The following is a 22864-nucleotide window of genomic DNA, read 5'->3' as shown; positions in this document are numbered from 1 at the left end:
TAAGAAAAACTATCTGGACTCCAACAGATAAATGGAAAAAGTGTGTTTAAAAAGTATACGTATCTCTCTCGTAAAGTAATTAGCCTCCAACTAATAAGAATAAATGGAAAAAGAAAGTATACATATCAATGCTTGTAAAATGCAGCTAAAGTGATACCTAGAGGAAAATGTACAGCCTTAAATGCTTATACTAAGGAAAGAAAGCTAAAACTGAAGAGCTAATCAGCAATTTGAAAAGAATGAACTCTTAGGTGGAAGGGAGAAAATAGAATATAAAATATGATAACTCTATATTTTAAAAATTTCAGAAGTTGGTTGTTTGAAAAATCTAAAAAAATAGACTAAACTCTGGCAAGAATAAATGAGAGAAGGCCAGGTATCGTCTTCTAGAAATGAAAAATGAGATGCCAAATATAGCAGAAGTTTATAAAGGCACAGAGGATATCATGTACAATTTAATGCAAATAAATCTGAAATTCTACTTTTCTTTTTTTTTTTTTTTTAAATAACTCTTTAATCATATTCACATAAGAGGAATAAAGGGCAGCACCAGGCTGACTAGGGAAGGGATCAAGGAGTTCTCCCTCTGTCCAAATGTCAGCCTGGCACCGTTCTGAGATCACACACACAAGCGGGGCTGGGTTTGGAAGCAGAATAAAGGAGAGGACTGAAGAGACAAGGTAAGAGGGGAGAGAAAGGGCTTGCAGTAGTCTCAGTCGGTGGACTCCAACACAGATTCACTCAGCGCAAGGTCCCAGTAGTGCTCAGCCCCATGCTTTTTGAAATGCTCCCGAGCCATGTTCTCCGTAGGGCACTGTTTGAACTTCATCTCCCCAAAGCTCCGGTCTTTGGCTGTACCCTCCCAGACTAGTACACATTTGTTGGTTTTCTTCACAGCTTCCTCATCAGATTCCTCATCATCATCTCCCTTTGTGTTAGATGTCTGTTCATCCCACTTTATCCGATGCAGCATGAGACGCTTAAATTTCTTCTGGGCCTTGGGGCCCCCTTCCACTACTACCACGTTGACATCCTTGTGCAGTACCACCACCCCTGTCAGGTACAGCTGCCCAGCACTGGCCTCAATCTTGAACTTCTTGGCTGGGTTGCTCAAATTTCAAACTCTATATACAGATATGTGTACCCCCTGTGAAACGTCTTCTTTAAGCTTTTTAATTTTCTTGACCTTTCTCTGTTCTGCTGTAAGTTTTTGGGCAGCATGCGCTTTCTGTCTTTTTGCCATCTGAGCTCTGACATGGGCTTCTACCTTCGTGGGGTCTTGAACAACTTCAGTTCCTCATACTCGCATCAAATTTGAAATTCTCACTTTGGGTTCTGGAGGAGGCATCAGGCCCAGCCTGACCTTCTCTTGTAGCTCCCTCTGCGCTTCCCTCCTCGTCTGCCGTCGAAGTTTCTTCTGTTCCTTCTTGGTCAGATATACTCCCAGAGTAACTGGTGTGTCATTGTCAACTGGAGGGTTGAGCGGGGCTGGATGTTCAACAAGATTTGTGATTCCAAAATAATCTCTCTTGGGATTTTCCTCTGTAAGGTCAAAGCCATTGGGGATGATGTAAGAGTCCCACCACTCAATTTCAGGGATGTCGCCTTCCTTCAATTCCTTCTTAGGAGCAATGAGGGCCAGTCTAGTTGAAGTATGAATGCCTGTTTTTCGAGCAGCCTGTGAGATCTCTGCCTGCAGCTTCTCTAGTTGAGCCTTTGTCCGTAATCGCTGGGCAATCTTTTCAAATTTGCCCTTGTCATGGAATTTAAAAGTGCGTCTCTGGCGCTGGGAAGGGGCAATTGAGACTCGTGGATCAAAAAAGGTATTAGATTCCATGTCTTCTGATGGCTTTTCTTTTAGCTGTTGCTTGAACTGTTCTCTCTTCACAGTCCGAATATTGGCCTTCAGAGTCGGCATTCTGTGTGTCAGCTCAATCTCCTTGCCTGTTGCATCTACAGTTCGACCTTGTTCATCAAGAATTAGTGGTGTAGGTTTAGTTTGATCTTTTAACTCCACCTTCGGGGGAGCAATGCCCATAGCATGGAGATTGGCCAGGCCCACCATGTTGGCATTGCCGATGAGTCCTGGCTTCAGTGCCAGTTGGGCTTGGATGCGGGCTTGTAGTTCAGCTGCTTTCCTTGCCTTCTCTATGGCATCATTCATGAAAGTGGTCAAATATAGCAGAAGTTTATAAAGGCACAGAGGATATTATGTACAATTTAATGCAAATAAATCTGAAATTCTACTTTTCTAGATTTATCAAAACACTCAAGTACAAATATGAATAATCCAAAAACCATCAAATACATCAAATCAGTCAAATCACAAATTTACCCACAGAAAAAAACACAAACAGGCAAATTCTACGTAACAGTCAAAGGATAGATAATCCCACTGTAACACGACAATTTTGAATATATAAAAAACTATTCTAGAGTATAGGAGGAATAAACAACTATTTCTGAGAAGAATTTCAAACTCACTTTTCAAGGTTGAGATACCAAAACTTAATGGGAGCTATAAGAAACAGCTTGTAATTCAATCTCATCCACGAAAACAGGTGCAAAACTCCCAAACAGTAAGAAACTGTCCTAACACCATATTACATCCCTACTCCCTACACACAACCCACCTGATAAAATTTTAAAATACTGTCATGACAAACTTGTAGCATAACTACAAACTGGTGGGAACTTCTTTCACCTAATTAAAAATATCTACAAAATACATGAAGAAAACATTATACTCAATGATGAAAAATTTCTTTTAGATCAGAAATAAGAAAACAATGCCCTCTATCATTATTCCTATCCAGCACAGTTTATATGAGATCCTAAACAGTACAGTAAGGAAAAGGTTCTACACATAAATTATTAGAATTAACAAGTGAATTTGGCAATATTCTCATGTAAAGCATGTAAAAAATAAATTGCATTTCTGTATGACAGCAAATAGAAAATAAATTTATTTTTTAAAAAATATTTATTTGGCTGTGTTGGGTCTTAATTTTGGCACATGGGCTAGGTTGCCCGGCAGCAACTGGAATTTTCCCAGACCAGGGATCAAACCCACGGCCCTTGCTTTGCAAGGCAGATTTTTTACTACTGGGCCTCCAGGGAAGTCCCCCAAAATGTAATTTTTAAAAATACCATTAACAAAAGTATAAAAAATATCAAATACCAAAGAATAAGTGAAAAGATAAAGTCTCTACAGAAAAATTTTAGAAAAACATTTAGAGGATATAAGTAAACGGAGAAATATACCGTATTTGTAGACTGGAAGAGTCAATTCTCTTTCCTTGAACAAAATGTGACAGGAATTGCTCTATCATTTATAAAAGTTTACTATAAAGCTGCAGTAATTAAGACAGCATATTAGTCAAAGAGAGATAAATAAAACAATGGAAGAAAAAAATTCTAGAAACTGATGCACACAAAGTGAGCACTTGATGTATTAACAGTGTAAAGCAGTGGAGAAAGAGTAATCTTTGAAATAAGTGGTGCCACGTCAACTGCACAACCATATGGGAACAGAAATCTGACTGCTACCTCACATAATATTCAGTTACCAATATGGACGAAAATCAAACAGGCCCCCACCTTGAACCATATGCAAAAATCAATTGAAAGAATTGTTTTAAAGGCCTTTTTTGCCTTCTTCCCCTTTTGTTTGGGCTATAGTCAGTTTGAGAGATACTATTTTATAGATGTTTAGGAAGTCAACATACTCTGACCTTGGATAAAAAATTTCTTAAGACACAAAAACCATTAGTCATAACAAGAAAGACAATTATTTTGCAATATTAAATTTAACAACTTCTATTTATTTAAAAAAAAAGTGCCAAGACTCAAGTTCAGAAAGGATGTCTATGATACAAATGATAAAGGATTACTTTTCCAGTATATAAATACACTTAGAAATCAGTAAGGAAAAGAATTCAATAGGAAAATGGCAAACAATAAACAGAACTTTGAACCTTACAGACAGGAAAGAGAAATAGCTAACAAACACATGACAAGACATGCAACCTCGTTGGTAATCAAAGAAATGCAAATTTAAACCATAATTACATATTATTTCACACCCACTAGGTTGGTAAAAATTAGGTTGTCAGATAATATCAAATACTGGGGAGGTTACACTGCAATAGGAACTCTCCCAAACACTACTGATGAGAATTTAAATCTGGCTTACACACTTTGGAAAAAGATGTGGTATTATATGGTTGAAGTTGAACCTATGGATATACCATGATTTATTTATTCTTCTGTTGATGGATATCTTGGTTGTCTCCTGGTTTTGTGTTTTGTTGTCATTCTTTTAGTTATAAAGAATACTATTCAACTATTTCTTTAACTACTTCTGGATGTAAAAAAGATATTCTAGGGCTTATATACCTAAAAGTATGTAAAGAGTAAATACAAAAAAAAGTGTTTATTGTTTTTAGGAATAAAAGAATGCAAACTGAAGTACCAATTAAACTGATTAATAAGAGACATCATATTTAAAAGGCATTACATAAAGGTGTACTGCAACTAGTACACTTGCATTCTTGGCATTGTTACTACTTAGAACTTTTTTGGAACAGATTACATATTAGGAGTCAATAAAAATGTTCATGTACTTTGGCTCAGTAATCTTCAGCTTAATACTTTAATTTGGCAAAAGAAAAAAAATACATTTCATTACTATACCACATTTAAATTCAACTTAAATTCAGATATTTGATGAGATAATACAACTATTAGAATAATAGTTTTAAGCTTAATTGAAAAATAAGAATTTAAGAATATATATATATATAACAGTTGTGGTAGAACAAATACGCACATTAACATAAAACAAATATATACACACAAAAATCAAAGACAGTATTTGCTATGACTTGTAAGGTTTAAACCATGTAGTTTGGCTTTCTGCCTTTTTGTAATTTAAAAGAGAAAATCTTCTTTAGTTTAACCCTTAAGGAGACCTGCAAACTACAGGAATTCATTACCTTATAGTAAATAAACACAAAGAAGAGGACATCTGTTTTCGAATTGTAGTAATAGTAAAAATTCCAAAAAAATAGAAAGAAAATAAGCATTATTAATGTCTATGACCTAAAGAAGTACGTATTGTTCCAAGATCATCCAGCTCACAATCACAGCAGGGTTTTTTTGGTTCGTATTTGAAACCTCCCAAATAATAAAATCAATGTTTAAAAAAATTTTCAGAGTATACTTGATTTACATGCTGCGTTAGTTTCAGCTGTACAGCAAAGTGGATCAGTTGTCCAAATACATCTATCCACCCTTCTAGATTCTCTTCCCATACAGGTCAGTACAGAGTACTGAGCAGTGTCTGTGCTATACATTAGGTCCTTGGTGGTGCTGGTAGTTTAGTCGCTAAGTTGTGTCCGACTCTTGCGACCCCATGGACTGTAGCCTCCAGGCTCCTCTGTCCATGGAATTCTCCAGGCAAGAATACCGGAGTGGGTTGCCATTTCTTTCTCCAAGGGATCTTCCCAACCCAGGGATCGAACCAAGGTCTCCTGCACTGCAGGCAGGCTCTTTACTGACTAAGCTACAAGGGAAGATATTTTATATATAATAGTGTGTATATGTCAGTCACAACAGAAGTCAGTCAATTCTACAAAAAGTTTGCTTTCTTTATTCTGGTCGTTCATCTACAACATATATTAGGAGCCATGTTTTCTATAACCAAACCCATAAGGTGATCTAGCTCAATAATCAGATTATAAAATCCCAGACGTACAATGAAGCTACCTGAAGTTTTTAAAAAGATATTTACCATGTTCACACAGGAGAAACTGATAACAATTAATGACAGCTATTGCAGGGAGAATAAAATACTGTCTTGAGAGACTTGAACAAGTTAGCATTCCTCATATTTTCCTGATGACAAAGGTGCTGTAAAGTGAAATTATTGCTACCCAAATAAACCCTTTCAGTGAATGATTTGATAAGAGAAACCAGAATAGGAAGTCAAAGACTGGCTTCTGACTATGGTTCTGATGCTGCTTCGTTACTTAACAAGTCATCTACTTAATCGTACTTCCACAAACACTTCCACCAGTGTTTGACTACTTGTCTTCAGAGATTCTACAGTTCCAGCTTCACTATTCATCTTTCTCAGAACAGATTCTAAACTTTGCTCATGCTGGGTTTTTTGTTCTTAGTATAGCCCTCCCCTCTTTTCTGACTAAAAAACTAATATTCATCTTTCAAGGTCCATTTTTTTGTTGATCAGTTGCTTAGTCGTGTCTGATTCTTTGCGACCCCATGGACTGCAGCATGCCAGGCTAGATTCATCTTTCATATTCATCTTTCAAGGTCCATTTTTTTGTTGATCAGTTGCTCAGTCGTGTCTGATTCTTTGCGACCCCATGGACTGCAGCATGCCAGGCCAGGAGCTTCCCGCTCCTTCACCATCTCCTGGAGCTTGCTCAAACTCATGTCCATTGAGTTGGTGATGCCATCCAACCATCTGATCTTCTGCTGCCCCCTTCTCCTCCTGCCTTCTATCTTTCCCAGCATCAGGGTCTTTTCCAATGAGTTGGTTCTTTGCATCAGGTGATCAAAGTATGGAAGCTTTAGCATCAGTCCTTCCAATGAATAATCAGGGTTGATGTCCTTTAGGATGGACTGGTTTGATCTCCTTGCAGTGCAAGGGACTCTCCAGAGTCTTCCCCAATACCACCATTCAAAAGCATCAATTCTTTGGCATTCAGCCTTCTTTATGGTCCAACTCTCACATCCATACATGACTACTGGAAAAACCATAGCTTTGGCCATATGGACATTTGTTGGCAAAGTAACATCTCTGCTTTTTAATATGCTATCTAACTTTGTCATATTCTTCTAAGGAGCAAGCGTCTTCTAATTTCACGGCTGAAGTCATCATCCACAGTGATTCTGGAGCCCAAGAAATCAAGTCTGTCACTATTTTCATTGTTTCCCCACCTATTTGCCATGAAGTGATGGGACTGGATGCCATAATCTTCATATTTTGAATGTTGAGTTTTAAGCCAGCTTTTTCACTCTCCTCTTTCACTGTCATCAAGAGGCTCTTTAGTTCCTCTTCACTTCCTGCCATAAGAGTGGTGTCATCTGCATATCTGAGGTTATTTCTTCCAGCAATCTTGATTCCAGCTTGAGCTTCATTTGGTCCAGCATTTGTCATGATGTACTCTGCACATAAGTTAAATAAGAATGGTGACAATATACAGCCTTGACATACTCCTTCCCCAATTTGGAACCAGCCTGTTGTTCCATGCTCAGTTCTAACTGTTGTCTTGACCTGCATGCATACAGGTTTCTCAGGAGGCAGGTAAGGCAGTCTGGTATTCCCATCTCTTGAAGAATTTTCCACAGTTTGTGATCCTCACAGTCAAAGGCTTCAACATAGTTAATGAAGCAGAAGTAGATGTTTTTCCGGAATCTCTTGCTTTTTCTATGATCCAGTGGATGTTGACAATTTGATCTCTGGTTTCTCTGCCTTTTCTAAATCCAGCTTGAACATCTGGAAATTCTTCGTTCACGTACTGTTCTTGGTGTCTTTTGAGCATTACCTTACCACCATGTGAAAAAAGGTCAATGGTATGGTAGTTTGAACATTTTGGGCATTGCCCTTCTTTGAGATGGGAATGAAAACTGATCTTTCCCAGTCTTGTGGCCACTGCTGAATTTTCAAATTTGCTGGCATAGTGAGTGCAGCGCTCTAACGGTATTATCTTATAGGATTTGAAATAGCTCAGCTGGAATTCCATCACCTCCACTAGCTTTGTTAGCAGTGATGCTTCCTAAGACCCAGTTAACTTCACACTCCAAGATGTCTGGCTCTACGTGAGTGATCACACCACTGTGGTTATCCCAGTCATTGAAATCTTTTTTTGTATTGTTCTTCTGTGCATTCTTGCCATCTCTTCTTAATATTTCTGCTTCTGTTAGGTCCATACTGTTTCTGTCTTTTATTGTGGCCATCTTTGCATGAAATGCTTCCTTGGTATCTCTAATTTTCAAGGTCCATATATGATGTTAGGAGAAGGGGATGGCAATCCACTCCAGTATTCTTGCCTGGAGAATTGCATGGACAGAGAAGTCCAGCAGGCTGCAGTCCATGGGGTCGCGAAGAGTTAGACACAACAACGACATTTAATACTCTGTACTCTGTACTTTTGTTTATGATGTTAATTCCTGTGTGAAATACTCCCTGACAACACCATGTAAAATGATCATTCCCTCTTTTGTGCTCATAGTGTGAGTGAAGCAGGAATCAGTACCAAGTTGTTGATTCTTTTCCCCTATTGTTTCAAAATTCTGCATTTACCGAACACCTGTTTATTATGTGTCAGATGTTATTTGTGAAGAAAAGAGGTAACGGCAGGCCTGGGTTCCAGTCTGGGAATCTGGATTTGGGAAGGGTTCCTATCATATGCAGCAAGAGTGGCTCACGGTGGCTGAACATTTTATATAAACACTGTAGCTTCTGTTAAATACCTGCCTTCCTTTGGGGAGTCTGGAATTTTGGTCTGTCAGCGAGAAGGTGCCTACATGACTAGCCCTCAACAAAAAGCCTGCTGGCACTTGAGTCTCTACTGAGCTTCCCGGGTGGACATGATTTCCCACATGCTGCCACGATTCTCTGCTGACCAATCAGCACCTCTCTGTGACCGCCCTGGGAGAGGACCCATGGAAGCCAGTATCTGGCTTCCTCCAGACTTCACCCGTGCCTTTTCCCTTTGCTAATTATACTTTCTACTCTTTCGTTGTTAACAAACCACAGCCACGTATATGACTATATGCTGTCTACTGAGTCCTCCTAGCAAATCATCCAATCTGGGGGTGTTTTGGGAGGCCCCAGTTCATCCAAGTATTATTTCATCTAATTTGCACCATCTCCCTGTGTCAGGTAGATATTATATCCTTACTTCATTATTAAAAACAGAGGATCATAAAGATTAAGTGACCTGGAAAAGAGACATATAAGGATAAGGTCTGAAGATAAATTTTTTGCTTCCAAGTTTGCGGCTTATATGTTTTCTGAGGGAAGAGAAACAGAAACTCTCACACTGAATGTTCACAATAAATAACAGCTTTCAAAGTTAACTAGTTAAATGTCAAACTTAGTTTGAAGTTAAAGATTTTGTGAATCGAGGTTTCTCTCATTTTCAACATTTAAAACATGGCATTACATAGAGAATTGGGGGGCAGGGATATATACACACACACACACACATATATATATATAAAATACATATGGAGTAGTAAGTTATACACAGACTACGTCTCACTGTGAACCATTTCCCTATAGTCTCTCCTTTCAATAATCCCTGAAGACTCACATCAAACTGTGGATTAAATCCTGTCAACTGGAGTATCTTTATGTAGAAAACTTTGAATACCTTTTAGTAAAATCTTTGAAGCAAAGTCGCAGTTTATTATGATGTCTGAAGAGCTTTGGGTCACTGGGTATTTCAGATAGGAAAACCTGGGCAACTTCCAAAGGCCCCTGTAAAATTAGAAAAGAAAACAAAAAGTATGTTTTTGTTTTTTAAATATTCACAGAAATAGAATTTACCAAATCTGTTTTTCTTAGCACCAAGATGGCTGCATTTAAGCTTAATATATATATGACTATGCCTATATTAAAACTTTTCAGAGACTGATTCTGACAACATGTTTATACTTTTTCCTGATGCCAAATCTATACTTTTGCCCACAGCAATTAACTTAGTTCATATTTCAAAGAAAATCAGGAGGAGACAAAGCACTAACTATTGTATTCATTAATGCCTTTTGCCTTGTATTTTTTATATTCTTTAATTTATCTTAGACCTAACAGTTGTCAGGATACGAACAATCGGCTGTCAGTCCACTGATTGTTAGACACTTTATTTTGTGAAAACAGTTTCCCCCAAGCATTCCAAATATGTTCCTAATATTCTGAATTAAAGGTAATCTTCTGTGAGTAAGTTATATCATTTGGAAGTAAAAACTCCAAATCACATATACTTTTAGGAGGTAAAGGTCTTAAAATCTTTATTTCAGTTTAACCTCTTATATTTTCAGTATCTGTGCAACTACTTCTAACATATTTTCACTTGATGTAACACATTTGTGATCTCTGGGAAATATAGTACTGTAATCATTCCAAATTCCATTTATAACTTAAATTGCACAGTATTAGCAAGCACTCCCACCTGATTCACTGTTGTGCCCACAGACCCCTGGAGAACCATCTGAAGCATTTTTGGGTCTGCTGGATCTTGATGTGTTGCAAATGCCAACTCCTGCGTTTTTTTCTGCATGTCTTCAATAGCAACTTCAATTGGTGTTAAGATGATCTGGGTGAAATAACATCTTATGAGGCCAGTGTATTGATTGAAAAATATTTAGTGAGCTTTATACACAAACAATTAAAATAAGAAAAAAGTGGCAACTATAAAGTATTATCTAATAATATATTCTGAAACTTTGGATCATTAAATGAAAAAAAAATCAACCTTTTAAAGCATAAGCTGAGGGTGAATAAGGGACTTAGAAAAGAAGCTGAAAGTTAATGACTAAAAATGGGTCAATATATTATCTATGGTGAAACAGATCACCAGCCCAGGTTGGATGCATGAGACAAGTGCTCGGGCCTGGTGCACTGGGAAGACCCAAAGGGATCGGGTAGAGAGGGAGGTGGGAGGGGGGATCGGGATGGGGAATACATGTAAATCCATGGCTGATTCATGTCAATGTATGACAAAAACCACTACAATATTGTAAAGTAATTAGCCTCCAACTAATAAAAATAAACGAAAAAAAATACTGGACATGGAAAAAATAAAAAATAAAAATGGGTCAAGTTCTAGTATGTTACCATACACAATGCTATATCCACATGGTTCTCAATGGCTTCAATGTACTTGTTCCACTAATTCTATTTCCCAATTTGGAGTCTTACCTCCTCTTTGTGAGTAACATTGACCCTTGTCTTAATGTAAGGAAAGGCATGAGAAGTAGTCAGAATGGTCTTCCGTTTGAATTGTTCATGAAGTTCCCCATGGGCACGACCATCTAAAGTGAAGGGTGTACAGTACATGAAACGACGAAGATTATAATTTTTGTCAAAATATGTGATTCTGTCCTTCATCTCGTATGTGTCAAAGTATGGTTCCACGTAGGTAATCTGAATATAGGCCTGAGAAGTGAAAAAGTCCTTCATTTATTCACTGTTAAATTATTATTTAGTATTTAGTCTTCTTCCAACAAAATCAGTCTCAAAGATGCATCTATGGGGCATCACAGTCTATCAATCATACCTTGTTAGGATCTAATTTACACTTGTCCACAGGATTAGAATCTTTGATTACTTCAACTACATCCTCTCCAAATCTTTCTCCATAAAATCCCTAAAACAAAGAAAAAGAAATCTTTCACATGAAGTTAACAGTAGTAGAAAACAGAGAAGGCCTCTGAGGGAGACTCCTGAGCAAAATGAAGCCATTTAGTAAGTTCTTATAAAATGATGTCGATGATTACAAAATAAAAATTATTGACATTTACAGAATTTATATTTAGTCTATCAAATTAACAGGGTCTTACTCCATATTTATTTGATATTACTTCCATTTACTCACTTTAAATAATACAAAATAAAAAAAATTAATTTTCACCAATGAAAATACAGGATTCCACAAGAGATCCTCAAGAAAAACAAAAAGGGAAAAGAAAGCACAGACAAAAGAAATTCATTATATTTGATGTGTATATAGTATACATCAAACTGACCTGTAGCCTGACTTCTGACAGACACGAGTCAATGAACAAGCATTCATTTTTCTGAATGATTAATGTAATGTTCCAGAATTTCCAAATAAAAACATTAACTTGTTGAAGTTCTGTATAAGTTCAGATTTTGAAAAGGTAACCCTGGGTCAAGAATGTAGTGATTTTTCCATATGACCCTGAGTGGCAGCATGGGCAAAAGATGGAGCTATTCAAAAGGAAAAATTAAGTCTGAATCCTCAAAGAAGAACAGACACTCCTACCTCAAAGATAATTTTTATGACTCAGTAAGTTTGAAAAACACTGTCTCAAAATTTCCCAAGACTAAATGGGCTCTTAAAAAAACAAGAAGTCACAGCTAAAACCAATTTGTGGAAGTTGAGCCCTGTGAAGTCACCAATAAGAACAGAATGCTGAAGAAATTAACATCAGCTGAGATTAAAAACCGGCCTAAACTCTTCTGTCTATACAAATCACCTGGGGGGTTGTTAAAATGCAGATTTCAATTCAGAAGGTCTGAAGTGGGGTCTGAGATTCTGCATTTCAAACAATCTCCCAGGTAATGTCAATGCAGATTCTGTCCATGGACCACTCTTGGAGTAACAAGGACAGAGAAAGATTGGAAAGAACAACTACAGCAGAAAAGACAGGTTAGTGTCATAAACATTAAAGTTAATCATTTATTTTGAAAATTAAACAGCTGTATAAAGGTTAAGGGATTCTAAGAAATGTTTTTAAAGTATAATTTCAAGCTTTTAAGTTCTAAAGATTACTTCACTGGGAATCAGTTAAGCCAAAAAGATAATGCACTTGGGTCAGAAATGTCTTGGGGTTCTAGTTCTAGTTCCATGATTATTAATTCCTTATAACTTTTTCTACAAAATGTGGATAATACTATATATATTTCTCCACAAATCATGGTAATTCTGAAAGATACAGGGTTTCTAAAATATGTGTGAAAATAGACCCTCAAAACAATGAAGTTAATGATAATATTTTACTGTTGCTATCAAAGATTTTAAAAATTCAAGAGAATATTATTGTACCTATCAAAAATCCTTATACTCTAAAGGAGTAGATTATTTGGCAAGATCTGGCTTATTAAAGTATTAGATCTGAATCTGAAAAGTCTATTCATCATAGAAAATACAAATTAAGGATGACATTTTGAACCATCACAGTATTCACCTCCAATCTGTGAGATATCTCTGCAAGTTTGGTTATTGCAGGCTCCTTGTAAACAAATTCTTGTTCATCCAAATCCCCAAACTTAGTTCCATAAAAACCGACACGAAAATAGGTGCCAAACATCCGCTTACCATCCTAGGTGTAGGAAAACAGAGAAACTTTAATACAAAGGCTTTTTGTCGTACACATTCTGCTTAGATTGCTACTAGTATAAAATTCTCAAAAAATGTCAACAGTTTTATTTCAAAACTACAATATTTTATTATTTCTCAAATGAAAGTAAAAACAAAATAATCTTTTCTTCATTATTTCTAACAAATAACATTGTGCAATTAAGGCTTTTACTGAATTACATATGGCATGTGTTTTTCAGGGACTGTACCAAGTGACATCCCATATAAGTCTATGTTTTTCTAAGTCCATACAATTGAGATAAATTAACTTATTTTCTTTATTGCAAGAAAAGTTGCTTAGTACAAAATAAACTGTGTTTTAATTATCCTAAAATTAGAGCATACAATAAAGTTATATTTAAAAACAACACTAACATATTTAGTTACCATTATTAGCCTTTATATTACTATCTCTTTTCATATTTTAAATGAGATCATAAAAGCTAGAAGCCAAATGTAGCATCTGGTACAGAGTGGATGATCAGTAAATGTCAAGACCATCCTGAAGCACTGAAGCAAAACATTTACAATTAGTATCCCTCTGCTAATAAAAAATACTGTTATGTGTAAGAGTAACTAGAAATGGAATTAGGAAGGAAAAAATGCATAAATGAAAGAAGAAAAAAAAATTGAGAAGAGTTGGTTTTTCTAAAGTACCCAAACCACCCACTGCATACATTAACCACACACATTCATCCCAAGTACAAAGTATGCTAAGGTCACTTTCACTCTTACACAGGAGATTTGAAAACAAATTCTCTCGATAAAGATAAAATACTTGGAAGATTTTTGTGCAATTCTTACATTTTAGATACAAAGATGTTTCAAAGGATTTTGTGGTAGTGCCTTTATACACAGTCACACACGACTGTTTATACCTCAATTCTCTTTAAGCCTATTAAGTTTCATACTTATTTTTTCTTTATTTACTTCTTACTGCAAAGGCAAAGGGGTATGTAAAATAAGTTACAAATGAAACAGATAATAAAGCAAAATGGAAAATTCTGATCCTCAATTTATCAGCCTTCTGATAATAAAAACAAAACAAAAAAACATACAGTGGACTAAAAATATCTCCACATTTTGTCCAGAAGAAATATAGTTTTAAAGAAAAATGTCTCTAGAGTTAAAAAAAGATTTCTAAAAAAAAAAAAAATCTGTTTCAATTATTTCAAACTTTAACAGACAAAATTAACCGACTTCTATAGCAAATGAAATTTCTCTAGATAGGTTAAATATATTCAATCAAAATTCCGATTAAAACCACTAATAAGCCAATGGAACAATAATAGCAAATTTTAATATAATCAAGAAATGAAGGCCACACTGCCTGGAAAATAAAAAAGGCATTTGAGAAAATTAACAATGTGTGATTGTTTTTTCTAAACAAATGCCATACATATATATATTTATTTACTTTTTGGAAACACAAATATTAAAATATTGTTATCCTGGCTGTACTCCTCTCAGAGCTTTCCAGCTTAACATTTCTATTCCAAATCTTCAGTATTATGACCTTTTAAATATTTGAAAACTGCTATTAGAACTTGTTTCCTTTAAACTTTCCAGTCCTCCATCATCTTCATATGATGAGAAGTACTACAGTGTGTCCACTTATTAGTCTTTTGATGGCACCTTTTAAAGTGTGGTATCCCAGAAACAGACACAGCATACACTGATCTGATCAGTGTAGAGATCAGTGGGCTCACAGCCTTCCAGGATGTGGACTTAAATTTTATTAATGCAGCTTAAAACTGAACTAGTTCCTAAGCAGCCATTTTAAACTCTTTTTATTTACTTTCTCATATTGACATTCAGTTCAAGAAAAAAGAAAATATTGAGTGCTTATAATGTGTTAGCCACTGTTCATCCTCAGTACAGTTCAGTCCCTCAGTCATGTCCGACTCATTGCGACCCCGTGGACTGCGGCACGCCAGGCCTCCCTGTCCATCACCACTCCTGGAGTTTACTCAAACTCATCCTCAGGAGTAGGAAAATAAAAATAAGTAAGACTTGGCTCCTCAAGAGAGTAAAAAAATGTGCTCAAATAATTACAATACAAAAGGTTATATATAAGCTCTAATAAAAAGTGTCTTGAGAAATGAAAGATAAATCCTGTTGGAGCCAGGTCACAAAAGAGGTGACACACAGGATTCTACAGTAAGCTAGAAGAATGGCTAGGCGGATGCGGGAGGGGAGGAGGGGAGAGAGGAGGAGGGGGTGGGAGGAACAGATGAAGAATAAAAATGAAGGTAAAACTCATTAAACAATGTGTATGAGGTAACCATGCATCCATTCACATATTTACTGAAGGTTTACTATGTGTCAACAAACTGTTTATAGACGCTGGTGATAAATCTGTGAACAAAACAGAGTGGTCAGCACAGGTCTCACCAAGAGGTGACATGTGAACAGAGATGTGAAGGAGCTTTAAGAGTTATTCACGTGGCTCTCAGGAGGGAGGTGCATTCCAGGCAGAGGAAAGAGCCAAGGAGCCCTTGTGTGCAAAGGACAGGAGACCTCTCTTGTGTTTGAAGAACAAGAAAGTGGCTAGAGTGGCAAGGCAGAATATGCAGCAGGGAGAAGATCAAAGGAGATAAGATCAGAGAGGAGTTACTAGAACTGAAAATGAGTGTGTGCAATAGAGTAAGTATATTTATTTTCAACTTACAAAGAGTTCTCTAATGTAAAACCACTGACTCTATCATGTTCATGAAAGTTTAATCATATAGCTTTATCTTCAAGAAAGATATCACTTTATCTTACTTCCTCTTCAGAGGTTTGGACCACAGGATGATACCCATTTTTCCTCTGAATTAAAAACAAAAAAACATTTTCCTACAATCTAGCCTATATTTTTCTAGCAGTATCTTCTTTTAATGTCATGAATTCTTTCTGAACTTCCCACCATTCCCACACTCCAATTATTCTTCCTCAGCAGTACTCACTGATCCCACCATCCTGTGTATAATGAAACTATGTCCCAAACAAGGAAATCCATCTACTCATCTATCCATGTCTCTAGTGCTTGAAATCTCTTATGACAAATAAGTCTTTTCTAGTTTTGTTGTCTTTATTTAGCAGGAAACATTGAGTTGGACTCTTGTATATTTCCACACTGTCATTACTTCCAAAACTTCTTTCATCTTCACCCATAGTTCTCCACTACATTTCTCTCAAGTTAACTGATTTTTCACATAGGCATACCAATATTTCCCACAGGGGTAATCTCCTTGTCTTCTATTAGATCTATTCCCCTTAAAAAACATACACTTTTATCAGCTTGTTTAGTCATAAAGCCTGACCTGGGAACCTAACACCTCTTAGATTTCACAGCTAAACTGTGTTAAGATTTCAAGTAATTATAGTAATAGTAATGATGATGATAATAATAATACCAATAAAAATAATAATCTCCAACATTTTTAAAGTATTTACTATGTGTTAGGGCTTCCCTGGTCAGCTGGTAAAGAATCTACCTGCAATGCAGGAGACCTGGGTTTGATCCCTGGGTTGAGAAGATCCCCTGGAGAAGGGAACGGCTATCCACGTCAGTATTCAGGCCTGGAGAAATCCATGAACTATATAGTCCATGGGGTCGCAAAGAGTTGGACACAACTGAGTGACTTTCACTTTCACTTCACAAGTGCTGGATACTGGTTATCCACTTTACATGGGTTACGTCAATTTTTAACACAACTCTCGGATATCATTATATTCACCCTCTTTTTATAAATGAAGAAAAATAATTTGCCCAAGGTCACACTGTGACCAACAGTGGAGCTCAGAGTTAAATCCTAATATATTTGACACCTGAGTCCAAGCTCTTAATTACACTATTTAATCCATGTATTCTATATACTCATATACAAATACTAGGACATAAGTATGATCCCTGAACCATTTTTCACTTCTCTGATGTTTTTTCCTTGAGAGTTTTTGAGAATTTCCTTGAGTAACTGAGATTTACTGGATACCTTCCTCCCTGCTTTGTCTTCCTCTATATTACAACACTGTCCTCTACTGAAATTGTTATTACATGTTTGCATCTCCTTTCCACACACTCCACTATGAAAATCAGGTTGATGATTTTCATAAACCTACCAGGTATATTCTTTGAAGATATATCCTATCACATTTCTTATCAGAAGTTCAATTTTAACCTTTGTATGTTCCTGTCCAGGAAAAAAATAATCATGTCCAATATCATCTAATAAATAAATGTTTGCTGTCCATATCTTTCTCATCAGAAATAACATTAAGGGCAGAACCCAGCCAGTAGTACCACATCATCAGGCACTTAGTCATGGGTCTATACCAATTATTAGGGAGTCATCAACTATCAGAAAGTATCTCTTCATAGAGTTCTTCTCATCACATGTGCCTTACTTTCTTCATATCTGACTTCACCTCTTTGCCTCTCCTGAGATAAATACTCATGGATGTTTTACCCTACACAGGTCTAGTTTCTTCTTTAGAGTGTCACATTTTCACACTTAACTATTTGTTGTAAAAGTTTTTGCTTTTTTTTTCTTTCTTCTTCTTTCAGCTTCCTGCCCATCACCTATTAAAACTTGCTGTTTCCCATTCTGCTCTTTTACTCACTTAGATGAGTTTATTTATCTCACGCAGCCTCAGCGTGCATGGATTGTGCTTAGTCGTGTCCGACTCTCTGCAACCCCATGGACTGTAGCCCGCCAGGCTCCTCTGTCCATGGAATTCTCCAGGTAAGAATACTGGAGTGGGTCGCCATGCCCTTCTCCAGAGCATGGATTAGAGCATATAAAAATTCGACAGAAGACACTGCATCAGAACTATTGCTAGTATTTCTCAGCACATAAAAACCAAAGTATTGGCTCATCTTCATGTCCATCCAGTACAATGAAAAGAGTTAATATACAGTTATCTTGCATGCATGAATCTCAAAGGTTAGAATACCTCATTTTTCTTTAGTGACTTAGTAGAGAGACTTCAGCTTAAACAAGCTAAGTCCATCTTCTCAAGCCTTGCTGGAGACTATAATATCTACCTACTAGGGTGGTGATATTTCCCCTCGGATGGTGAAATATGTTGTAATTTTTTGAAGAAAAAAATGGAAACAGTGTTATGTGACTATGTTATCAACAGTTGGGGAATGATTATTCTGAATATTATAAGCTTGCATTAATCTACTTCTGAATACAAACTGTTCACTATTTGATGAATGGATAAATGTACCTTTTAAAATAAAATGTGTGCACACAAAATATAAAATGGCTATAATTTTCCATATAGAAAGTCAGAAATAATAAATTTAAAATGCAATTATAAGTAAGAAATTTTTAAACATACTTTATTTCCTATTATTTCAAGAAAATAAATGTACTTGGGAAAGAGAAAATAAACAGTTAACAGTCATTCAGATATTAAAATTGGCAGAGCAAGTAACAGTCACCATGATTTAAGAAAGGTTCATGACGTGTTAATTTATATGGTAAATATTTAACCAAATTTGCTATCAAGTTTTAAGAGTTATCTTTTACACACACATACACAAACTCACACACACAGCCCCCAAAAGCTCTGCCAACTCAAATGATTTGTACCAAATCAAGGAGCACAGTGAAAAATGAAATACAGTGCCAATATATAAGCCCAGATCAAGGAGGGAGCTATCAATTCAAAGACCCCTTCTATAGTATCAGATATCCTTACTGGATCTTAATCCAGTGAGAATTCCTTAAGAATACTAGGAAATTAGCTAGGAACCATAGCTTTTAGAAAAAATGAAATTACTAAAGTTTTCCCAGAGTCAAAAAGAAAAATATTCACAAGAGAGGAACTTACCACAATAGACAATAGTAAAAGTAGGGAGTAGGGTCAGCAACCAGGGGCAAGAGAGAAGAGAAAACAGAAAGCATTTTAATTAGGGAAATTTCAAAACAAATAAGCAGCAAATGGTAGCAAACATACTTATAAAATGCAAGCATCCACTTAAGTTTTACAAGGGAAAAGCAAAAACAAACGTGCAACAATTTTAGAAGCTACAAAGCTAAAGGTCCAGTGAAAGGTAGTGACAAGAATATAAACAAGAAAATAAAGTCCGTGTGACTTTTACCATGCAATAAACATGATGACAGAATATTAATGTCATAACCAGTGAAAATTATACCTTTCAGGGGTCGATTTAGCATCAAGCAGACTAGTAATAAACTGCTCAGAGGTTCAATGTCTCTTCTTTCATGCTTACTTTTCACCTAATTCCATTTTATGTTAGGAAATCTATAAGGAACTTTATGACTCAAAGATAACAAGTCTCTATATAAGTTAATTGAGACACAAAAATGAGACGTTCTATACTGGGTATAAAAAAAGTCATACACATTTAATCTGAGGAACTAAGGTAGATTAAAAGTACTGGTTTCATCTTAAGAAAAACAAAAGGTGGCAACTAATTCAGAAATGGATGAGAATGCAATAGTAACATTCATTCTGAAGGTTTTCTAGCTGGGTCTCAAAACAAGAACTGCAAAACCAAACAGAGAAAGCCTAAACTGTTTAATCAACATAAACTTGACTACAAAGTGAAAGGCAAAGCAGAAAAATTAACAAATATTAATACTCAGCTTTAAATAAACTGTCTTATTAATACCTTGCTTTACCTCATCAAAATGAATTATTTTGTAGAATTTTTTTATTTTATAGAATTGTTTCCTTTACAGAAAGATTTTTTAAAAAGGTAATCAATTTTTTCTGACATTTTTCAGGTAAGATTTGATTTATATGTAACTTCATGAGCCTAACTATTATACTTACTCCATAAAAGGAAGCACACACAGTCTTCATTGAACACAATTATCAAACATTGTCAGAAAATGAGGTCAAATTAAATTTCAAGTTCTCTCAATCTGTTTTTTCCTCCCCCCAACAAAATTCAAATGATAAAAGTGAATTTCATTCCTCAGTAGTCCTTATACTCAAGGTGAAGTGACTCAAGATCAAATTAACATACTCTTTTATCAATTCCAAGATGCACATTTTTTTTGCCCATATTTTAGTATCTCTGAGGTTGGCATTCATTTTTCAGCTGATGGGATGTTGGAGTTTAATACACAGGGATTGTTTGTTTTTCTAATCTTTCTTAAAGGAATGTAAAATAATGGGATACCTTACAATTGACAGCATCTTACATCAGATGAAATATTTCATATTTACACCTCTGAGCAATAACACATAAATCGACCTCTGTAGAATGAGGTGAAACAATATGGTTAAAAAAAAAGGAAATCTTGTGTGTAAATGCTGATGAAAGAAAATGCTTCAAAGGATAAAAACAAACTAAAGTGACGACAAAGTGGCTCATTTACCAAAGAATATCATTAGTGTAACGTATGGATTTCCATGCACTGCCTACAACCTCTTAATGATAAATGTCTTAACATAGCTTACAGGATTTTAACACAACTTCTTTGGTTAATGAATGCAGTTGACAGCAGACAGCAACAGAATGCCCACAGCTAGCACTTGTGGGCAAAGCGTGGGCACAGGAGTCTGATCAAACCGCTCTATTAGTGTCTTAGCTAGCTAAGACGTTACCTACCTCCCAGCCAGTACTCTGTATAACAAAAAAGTGAAAAAGGGCAAGTCATAAAAGAACTGTTTAAAAAGAACAAAAAAAGCCAGAGGAAGTTCAGTAGTGTGAGAAACTATGTACCATAAATTCTTCTCCATATAGAAAACACTAGGGTATTTTAAACACCATATTCCTTCACTTAAGACCTATGATAACTTTATAAATTGCTTGTTCAAAACCTAGAAGCTAAAATTTCACCATTTAAAACTTTAATAAGGAAAAAAGCACAAATTTAGGGGAAAGAAAGCTAACTGCTTGTTTTATTTGTGTCTACATTAGATCACTAACTAACAGGAGCTGCACTTCACTGAAGTACCCAGGGTGAGCTGGAATAGAAACTGAAATTTTGCTCAAATGTCTCTGATACAAATGGATGAAAGTTTCTTGGAAGCTGCTTGCTCTAGATGTTCCAGGCCTGACCTGTGTAATTTGCAATTTATGTAACCTATAGGAAGCTGCAATGAGATTTCTTTAACTGTATAACTGATTATAAAAAGACCCACCTGCTGTGATCCAGAATTCTAATGATCTTTCGCAACTCCAATATTTTATTAAATGACAATAAAATCCTGGCTTAACAGGATAGCAGCCCTCTTTAAGACTAAATTTTTCAGATTATATCAATTCATCTAGAACAGCTTAGTCCATGGCAAGAAAGAGGAAGTCAAGCTGATAAGACAATAAAGTGGGACTAACGCTGCACACGAAAGTGAAAAAACAATACTATGCTTCATTCTTAGGTGATGGCAATAGCAGACAACAGCACAGGTAGCACAGGCAAGGGAACAGAGAAGTGGAAAACAGGACCCTTAACATAGCGTTTCAGAGTGTTTCAATGGAGCCAACGATTTAGCTTCAGGGAAACCAACTGCTAGTAGTCTACTTCATTTTTAAACAAAGCTTACTTTAATTTTAAAGATAATATGTGGATCCCATGAACTAAAAATAAGTACTGAAATCATACTATTATAATTGAATAAATAAATACAACCATTTATTATTCTCACTAAATATTACTTTCACATGAGAAACATGCCAGAAGATGACTGGATAAAAATATCTGGAAAAAAGTTAAAAGTTCAGTTGAAATCATTAAAAATATTAGTTTATTAAGCTTTCATATCATTTAATAAATATAAAAACATTTTTGGAAGAAAATGAACAGAAATCAATTTAAAAAATCAAATTCATAACTACTACCCACACTGTGAAACAGAAAGTAACACAATTAAAAAAAAATTAGCAACTAGTAATAATTCAAAAAAGTGAAGAAAAAAGAGAACCTATGTGGGAAGGTTATGATGATCATAATCTACTTTAGGTTAAATTCATTTTTGTTAATGAGTCTTGCTTTGGCCATGAGTCATCATTTTGACACTGTTCATTTGTAACTTGATTAAAATGGTCATTTCATGGGATCAAGTGTGACATTAGTACAAAGCAATACTAAAGCTTGTAAGACAGTTTTCTCCACTTACACTGAAGTTAGAAAGTACAATTGTTACCTGATGAACAATTTTGCTGAAGGCTTCCTGAAGTTTACCATGAATCGTGGATAGTTTCTTTGCATCCCGATTAGCTTCGTGAATAGGAATAAGTACTTTGTAAACCTCGTTAACTGCTTCATACATGCCAGCCTATAAGAATAATAAGAGATTGCTTTCTTTTACATCAATAAGAGAGTGAATCGCAACTTATGAACTCACAGTATTTCCAAGGCAATACAACTGTTTTCCAATAGGACATAAAAACAAACGCTACTGATTTTTAATTTGATTAAGACCTGATAAAATAATTTTGCACAATATATTATCTCATCTATTGAGTGAAAACATGTGTGTGTATTTGTGTTTGTGCATTTAAAATACACACATGTACATATATGTATATTTATACTTCTATATAATTTGAACTGGACATTCTGCTTTTACTACTCAGTACTTACTTAACTAAAATAAATGTGTGTATGTGTGTGTCCTTATATATGCATATAAACTTTTGCAGAAACAAATTCAGAGCAGAGACATAGAAACCCAATTATTACAAGTCACAGATACACAAATATCACATAAACCTATTGCTTCCTAGGACACTAAAATTATTAACTTTCCCA

The 22864-nt window shown here is 35.6% G+C and overlaps 1 protein-coding gene and 1 pseudogene across 6 annotated transcripts in view; both read right to left on the bottom strand.

Annotated features, from left to right (window-relative positions):
* The window catches only part of DOCK7 (dedicator of cytokinesis 7), a 186835-nt gene that overhangs the window by 3595 nt on the left and 160376 nt on the right, over nt 1–22864 (bottom strand). For 2 of the 6 annotated variants that reach the window (XM_065911740.1, XM_065911772.1), the window contains 7 exons: nt 22257–22388; nt 20719–20733; nt 12967–13092; nt 11313–11402; nt 10955–11191; nt 10206–10349; nt 9408–9514 (listed from right to left, as the gene is read on the bottom strand). In XM_065911740.1, coding sequence (XP_065767812.1) covers nt 9408–9514; nt 10206–10349; nt 10955–11191; nt 11313–11402; nt 12967–13092; nt 20719–20733; nt 22257–22388 — 851 coding nt within the window. Of the gene's footprint in view, nt 1–9407; nt 9515–10205; nt 10350–10954; nt 11192–11312; nt 11403–12966; nt 13102–20718; nt 20734–22256; nt 22389–22864 lie in introns of those variants that run through there. The other 4 variants (XM_065911750.1, XM_065911783.1, XM_065911761.1 and 1 more) reach the window with 3 other exon arrangements.
* LOC136151722 (U4/U6 small nuclear ribonucleoprotein Prp3 pseudogene) lies at nt 485–2167 on the bottom strand (annotated as a pseudogene).

Source organism: Muntiacus reevesi, chromosome 1 (genome assembly GCF_963930625.1).
Source record: "Muntiacus reevesi chromosome 1, mMunRee1.1, whole genome shotgun sequence".
NCBI classification, from domain to species: domain Eukaryota; kingdom Metazoa; phylum Chordata; class Mammalia; order Artiodactyla; family Cervidae; genus Muntiacus; species Muntiacus reevesi.
Note: the sequence above shows the minus strand (reverse complement) of the source record. Positions and strands in the feature narration are given on the sequence as shown.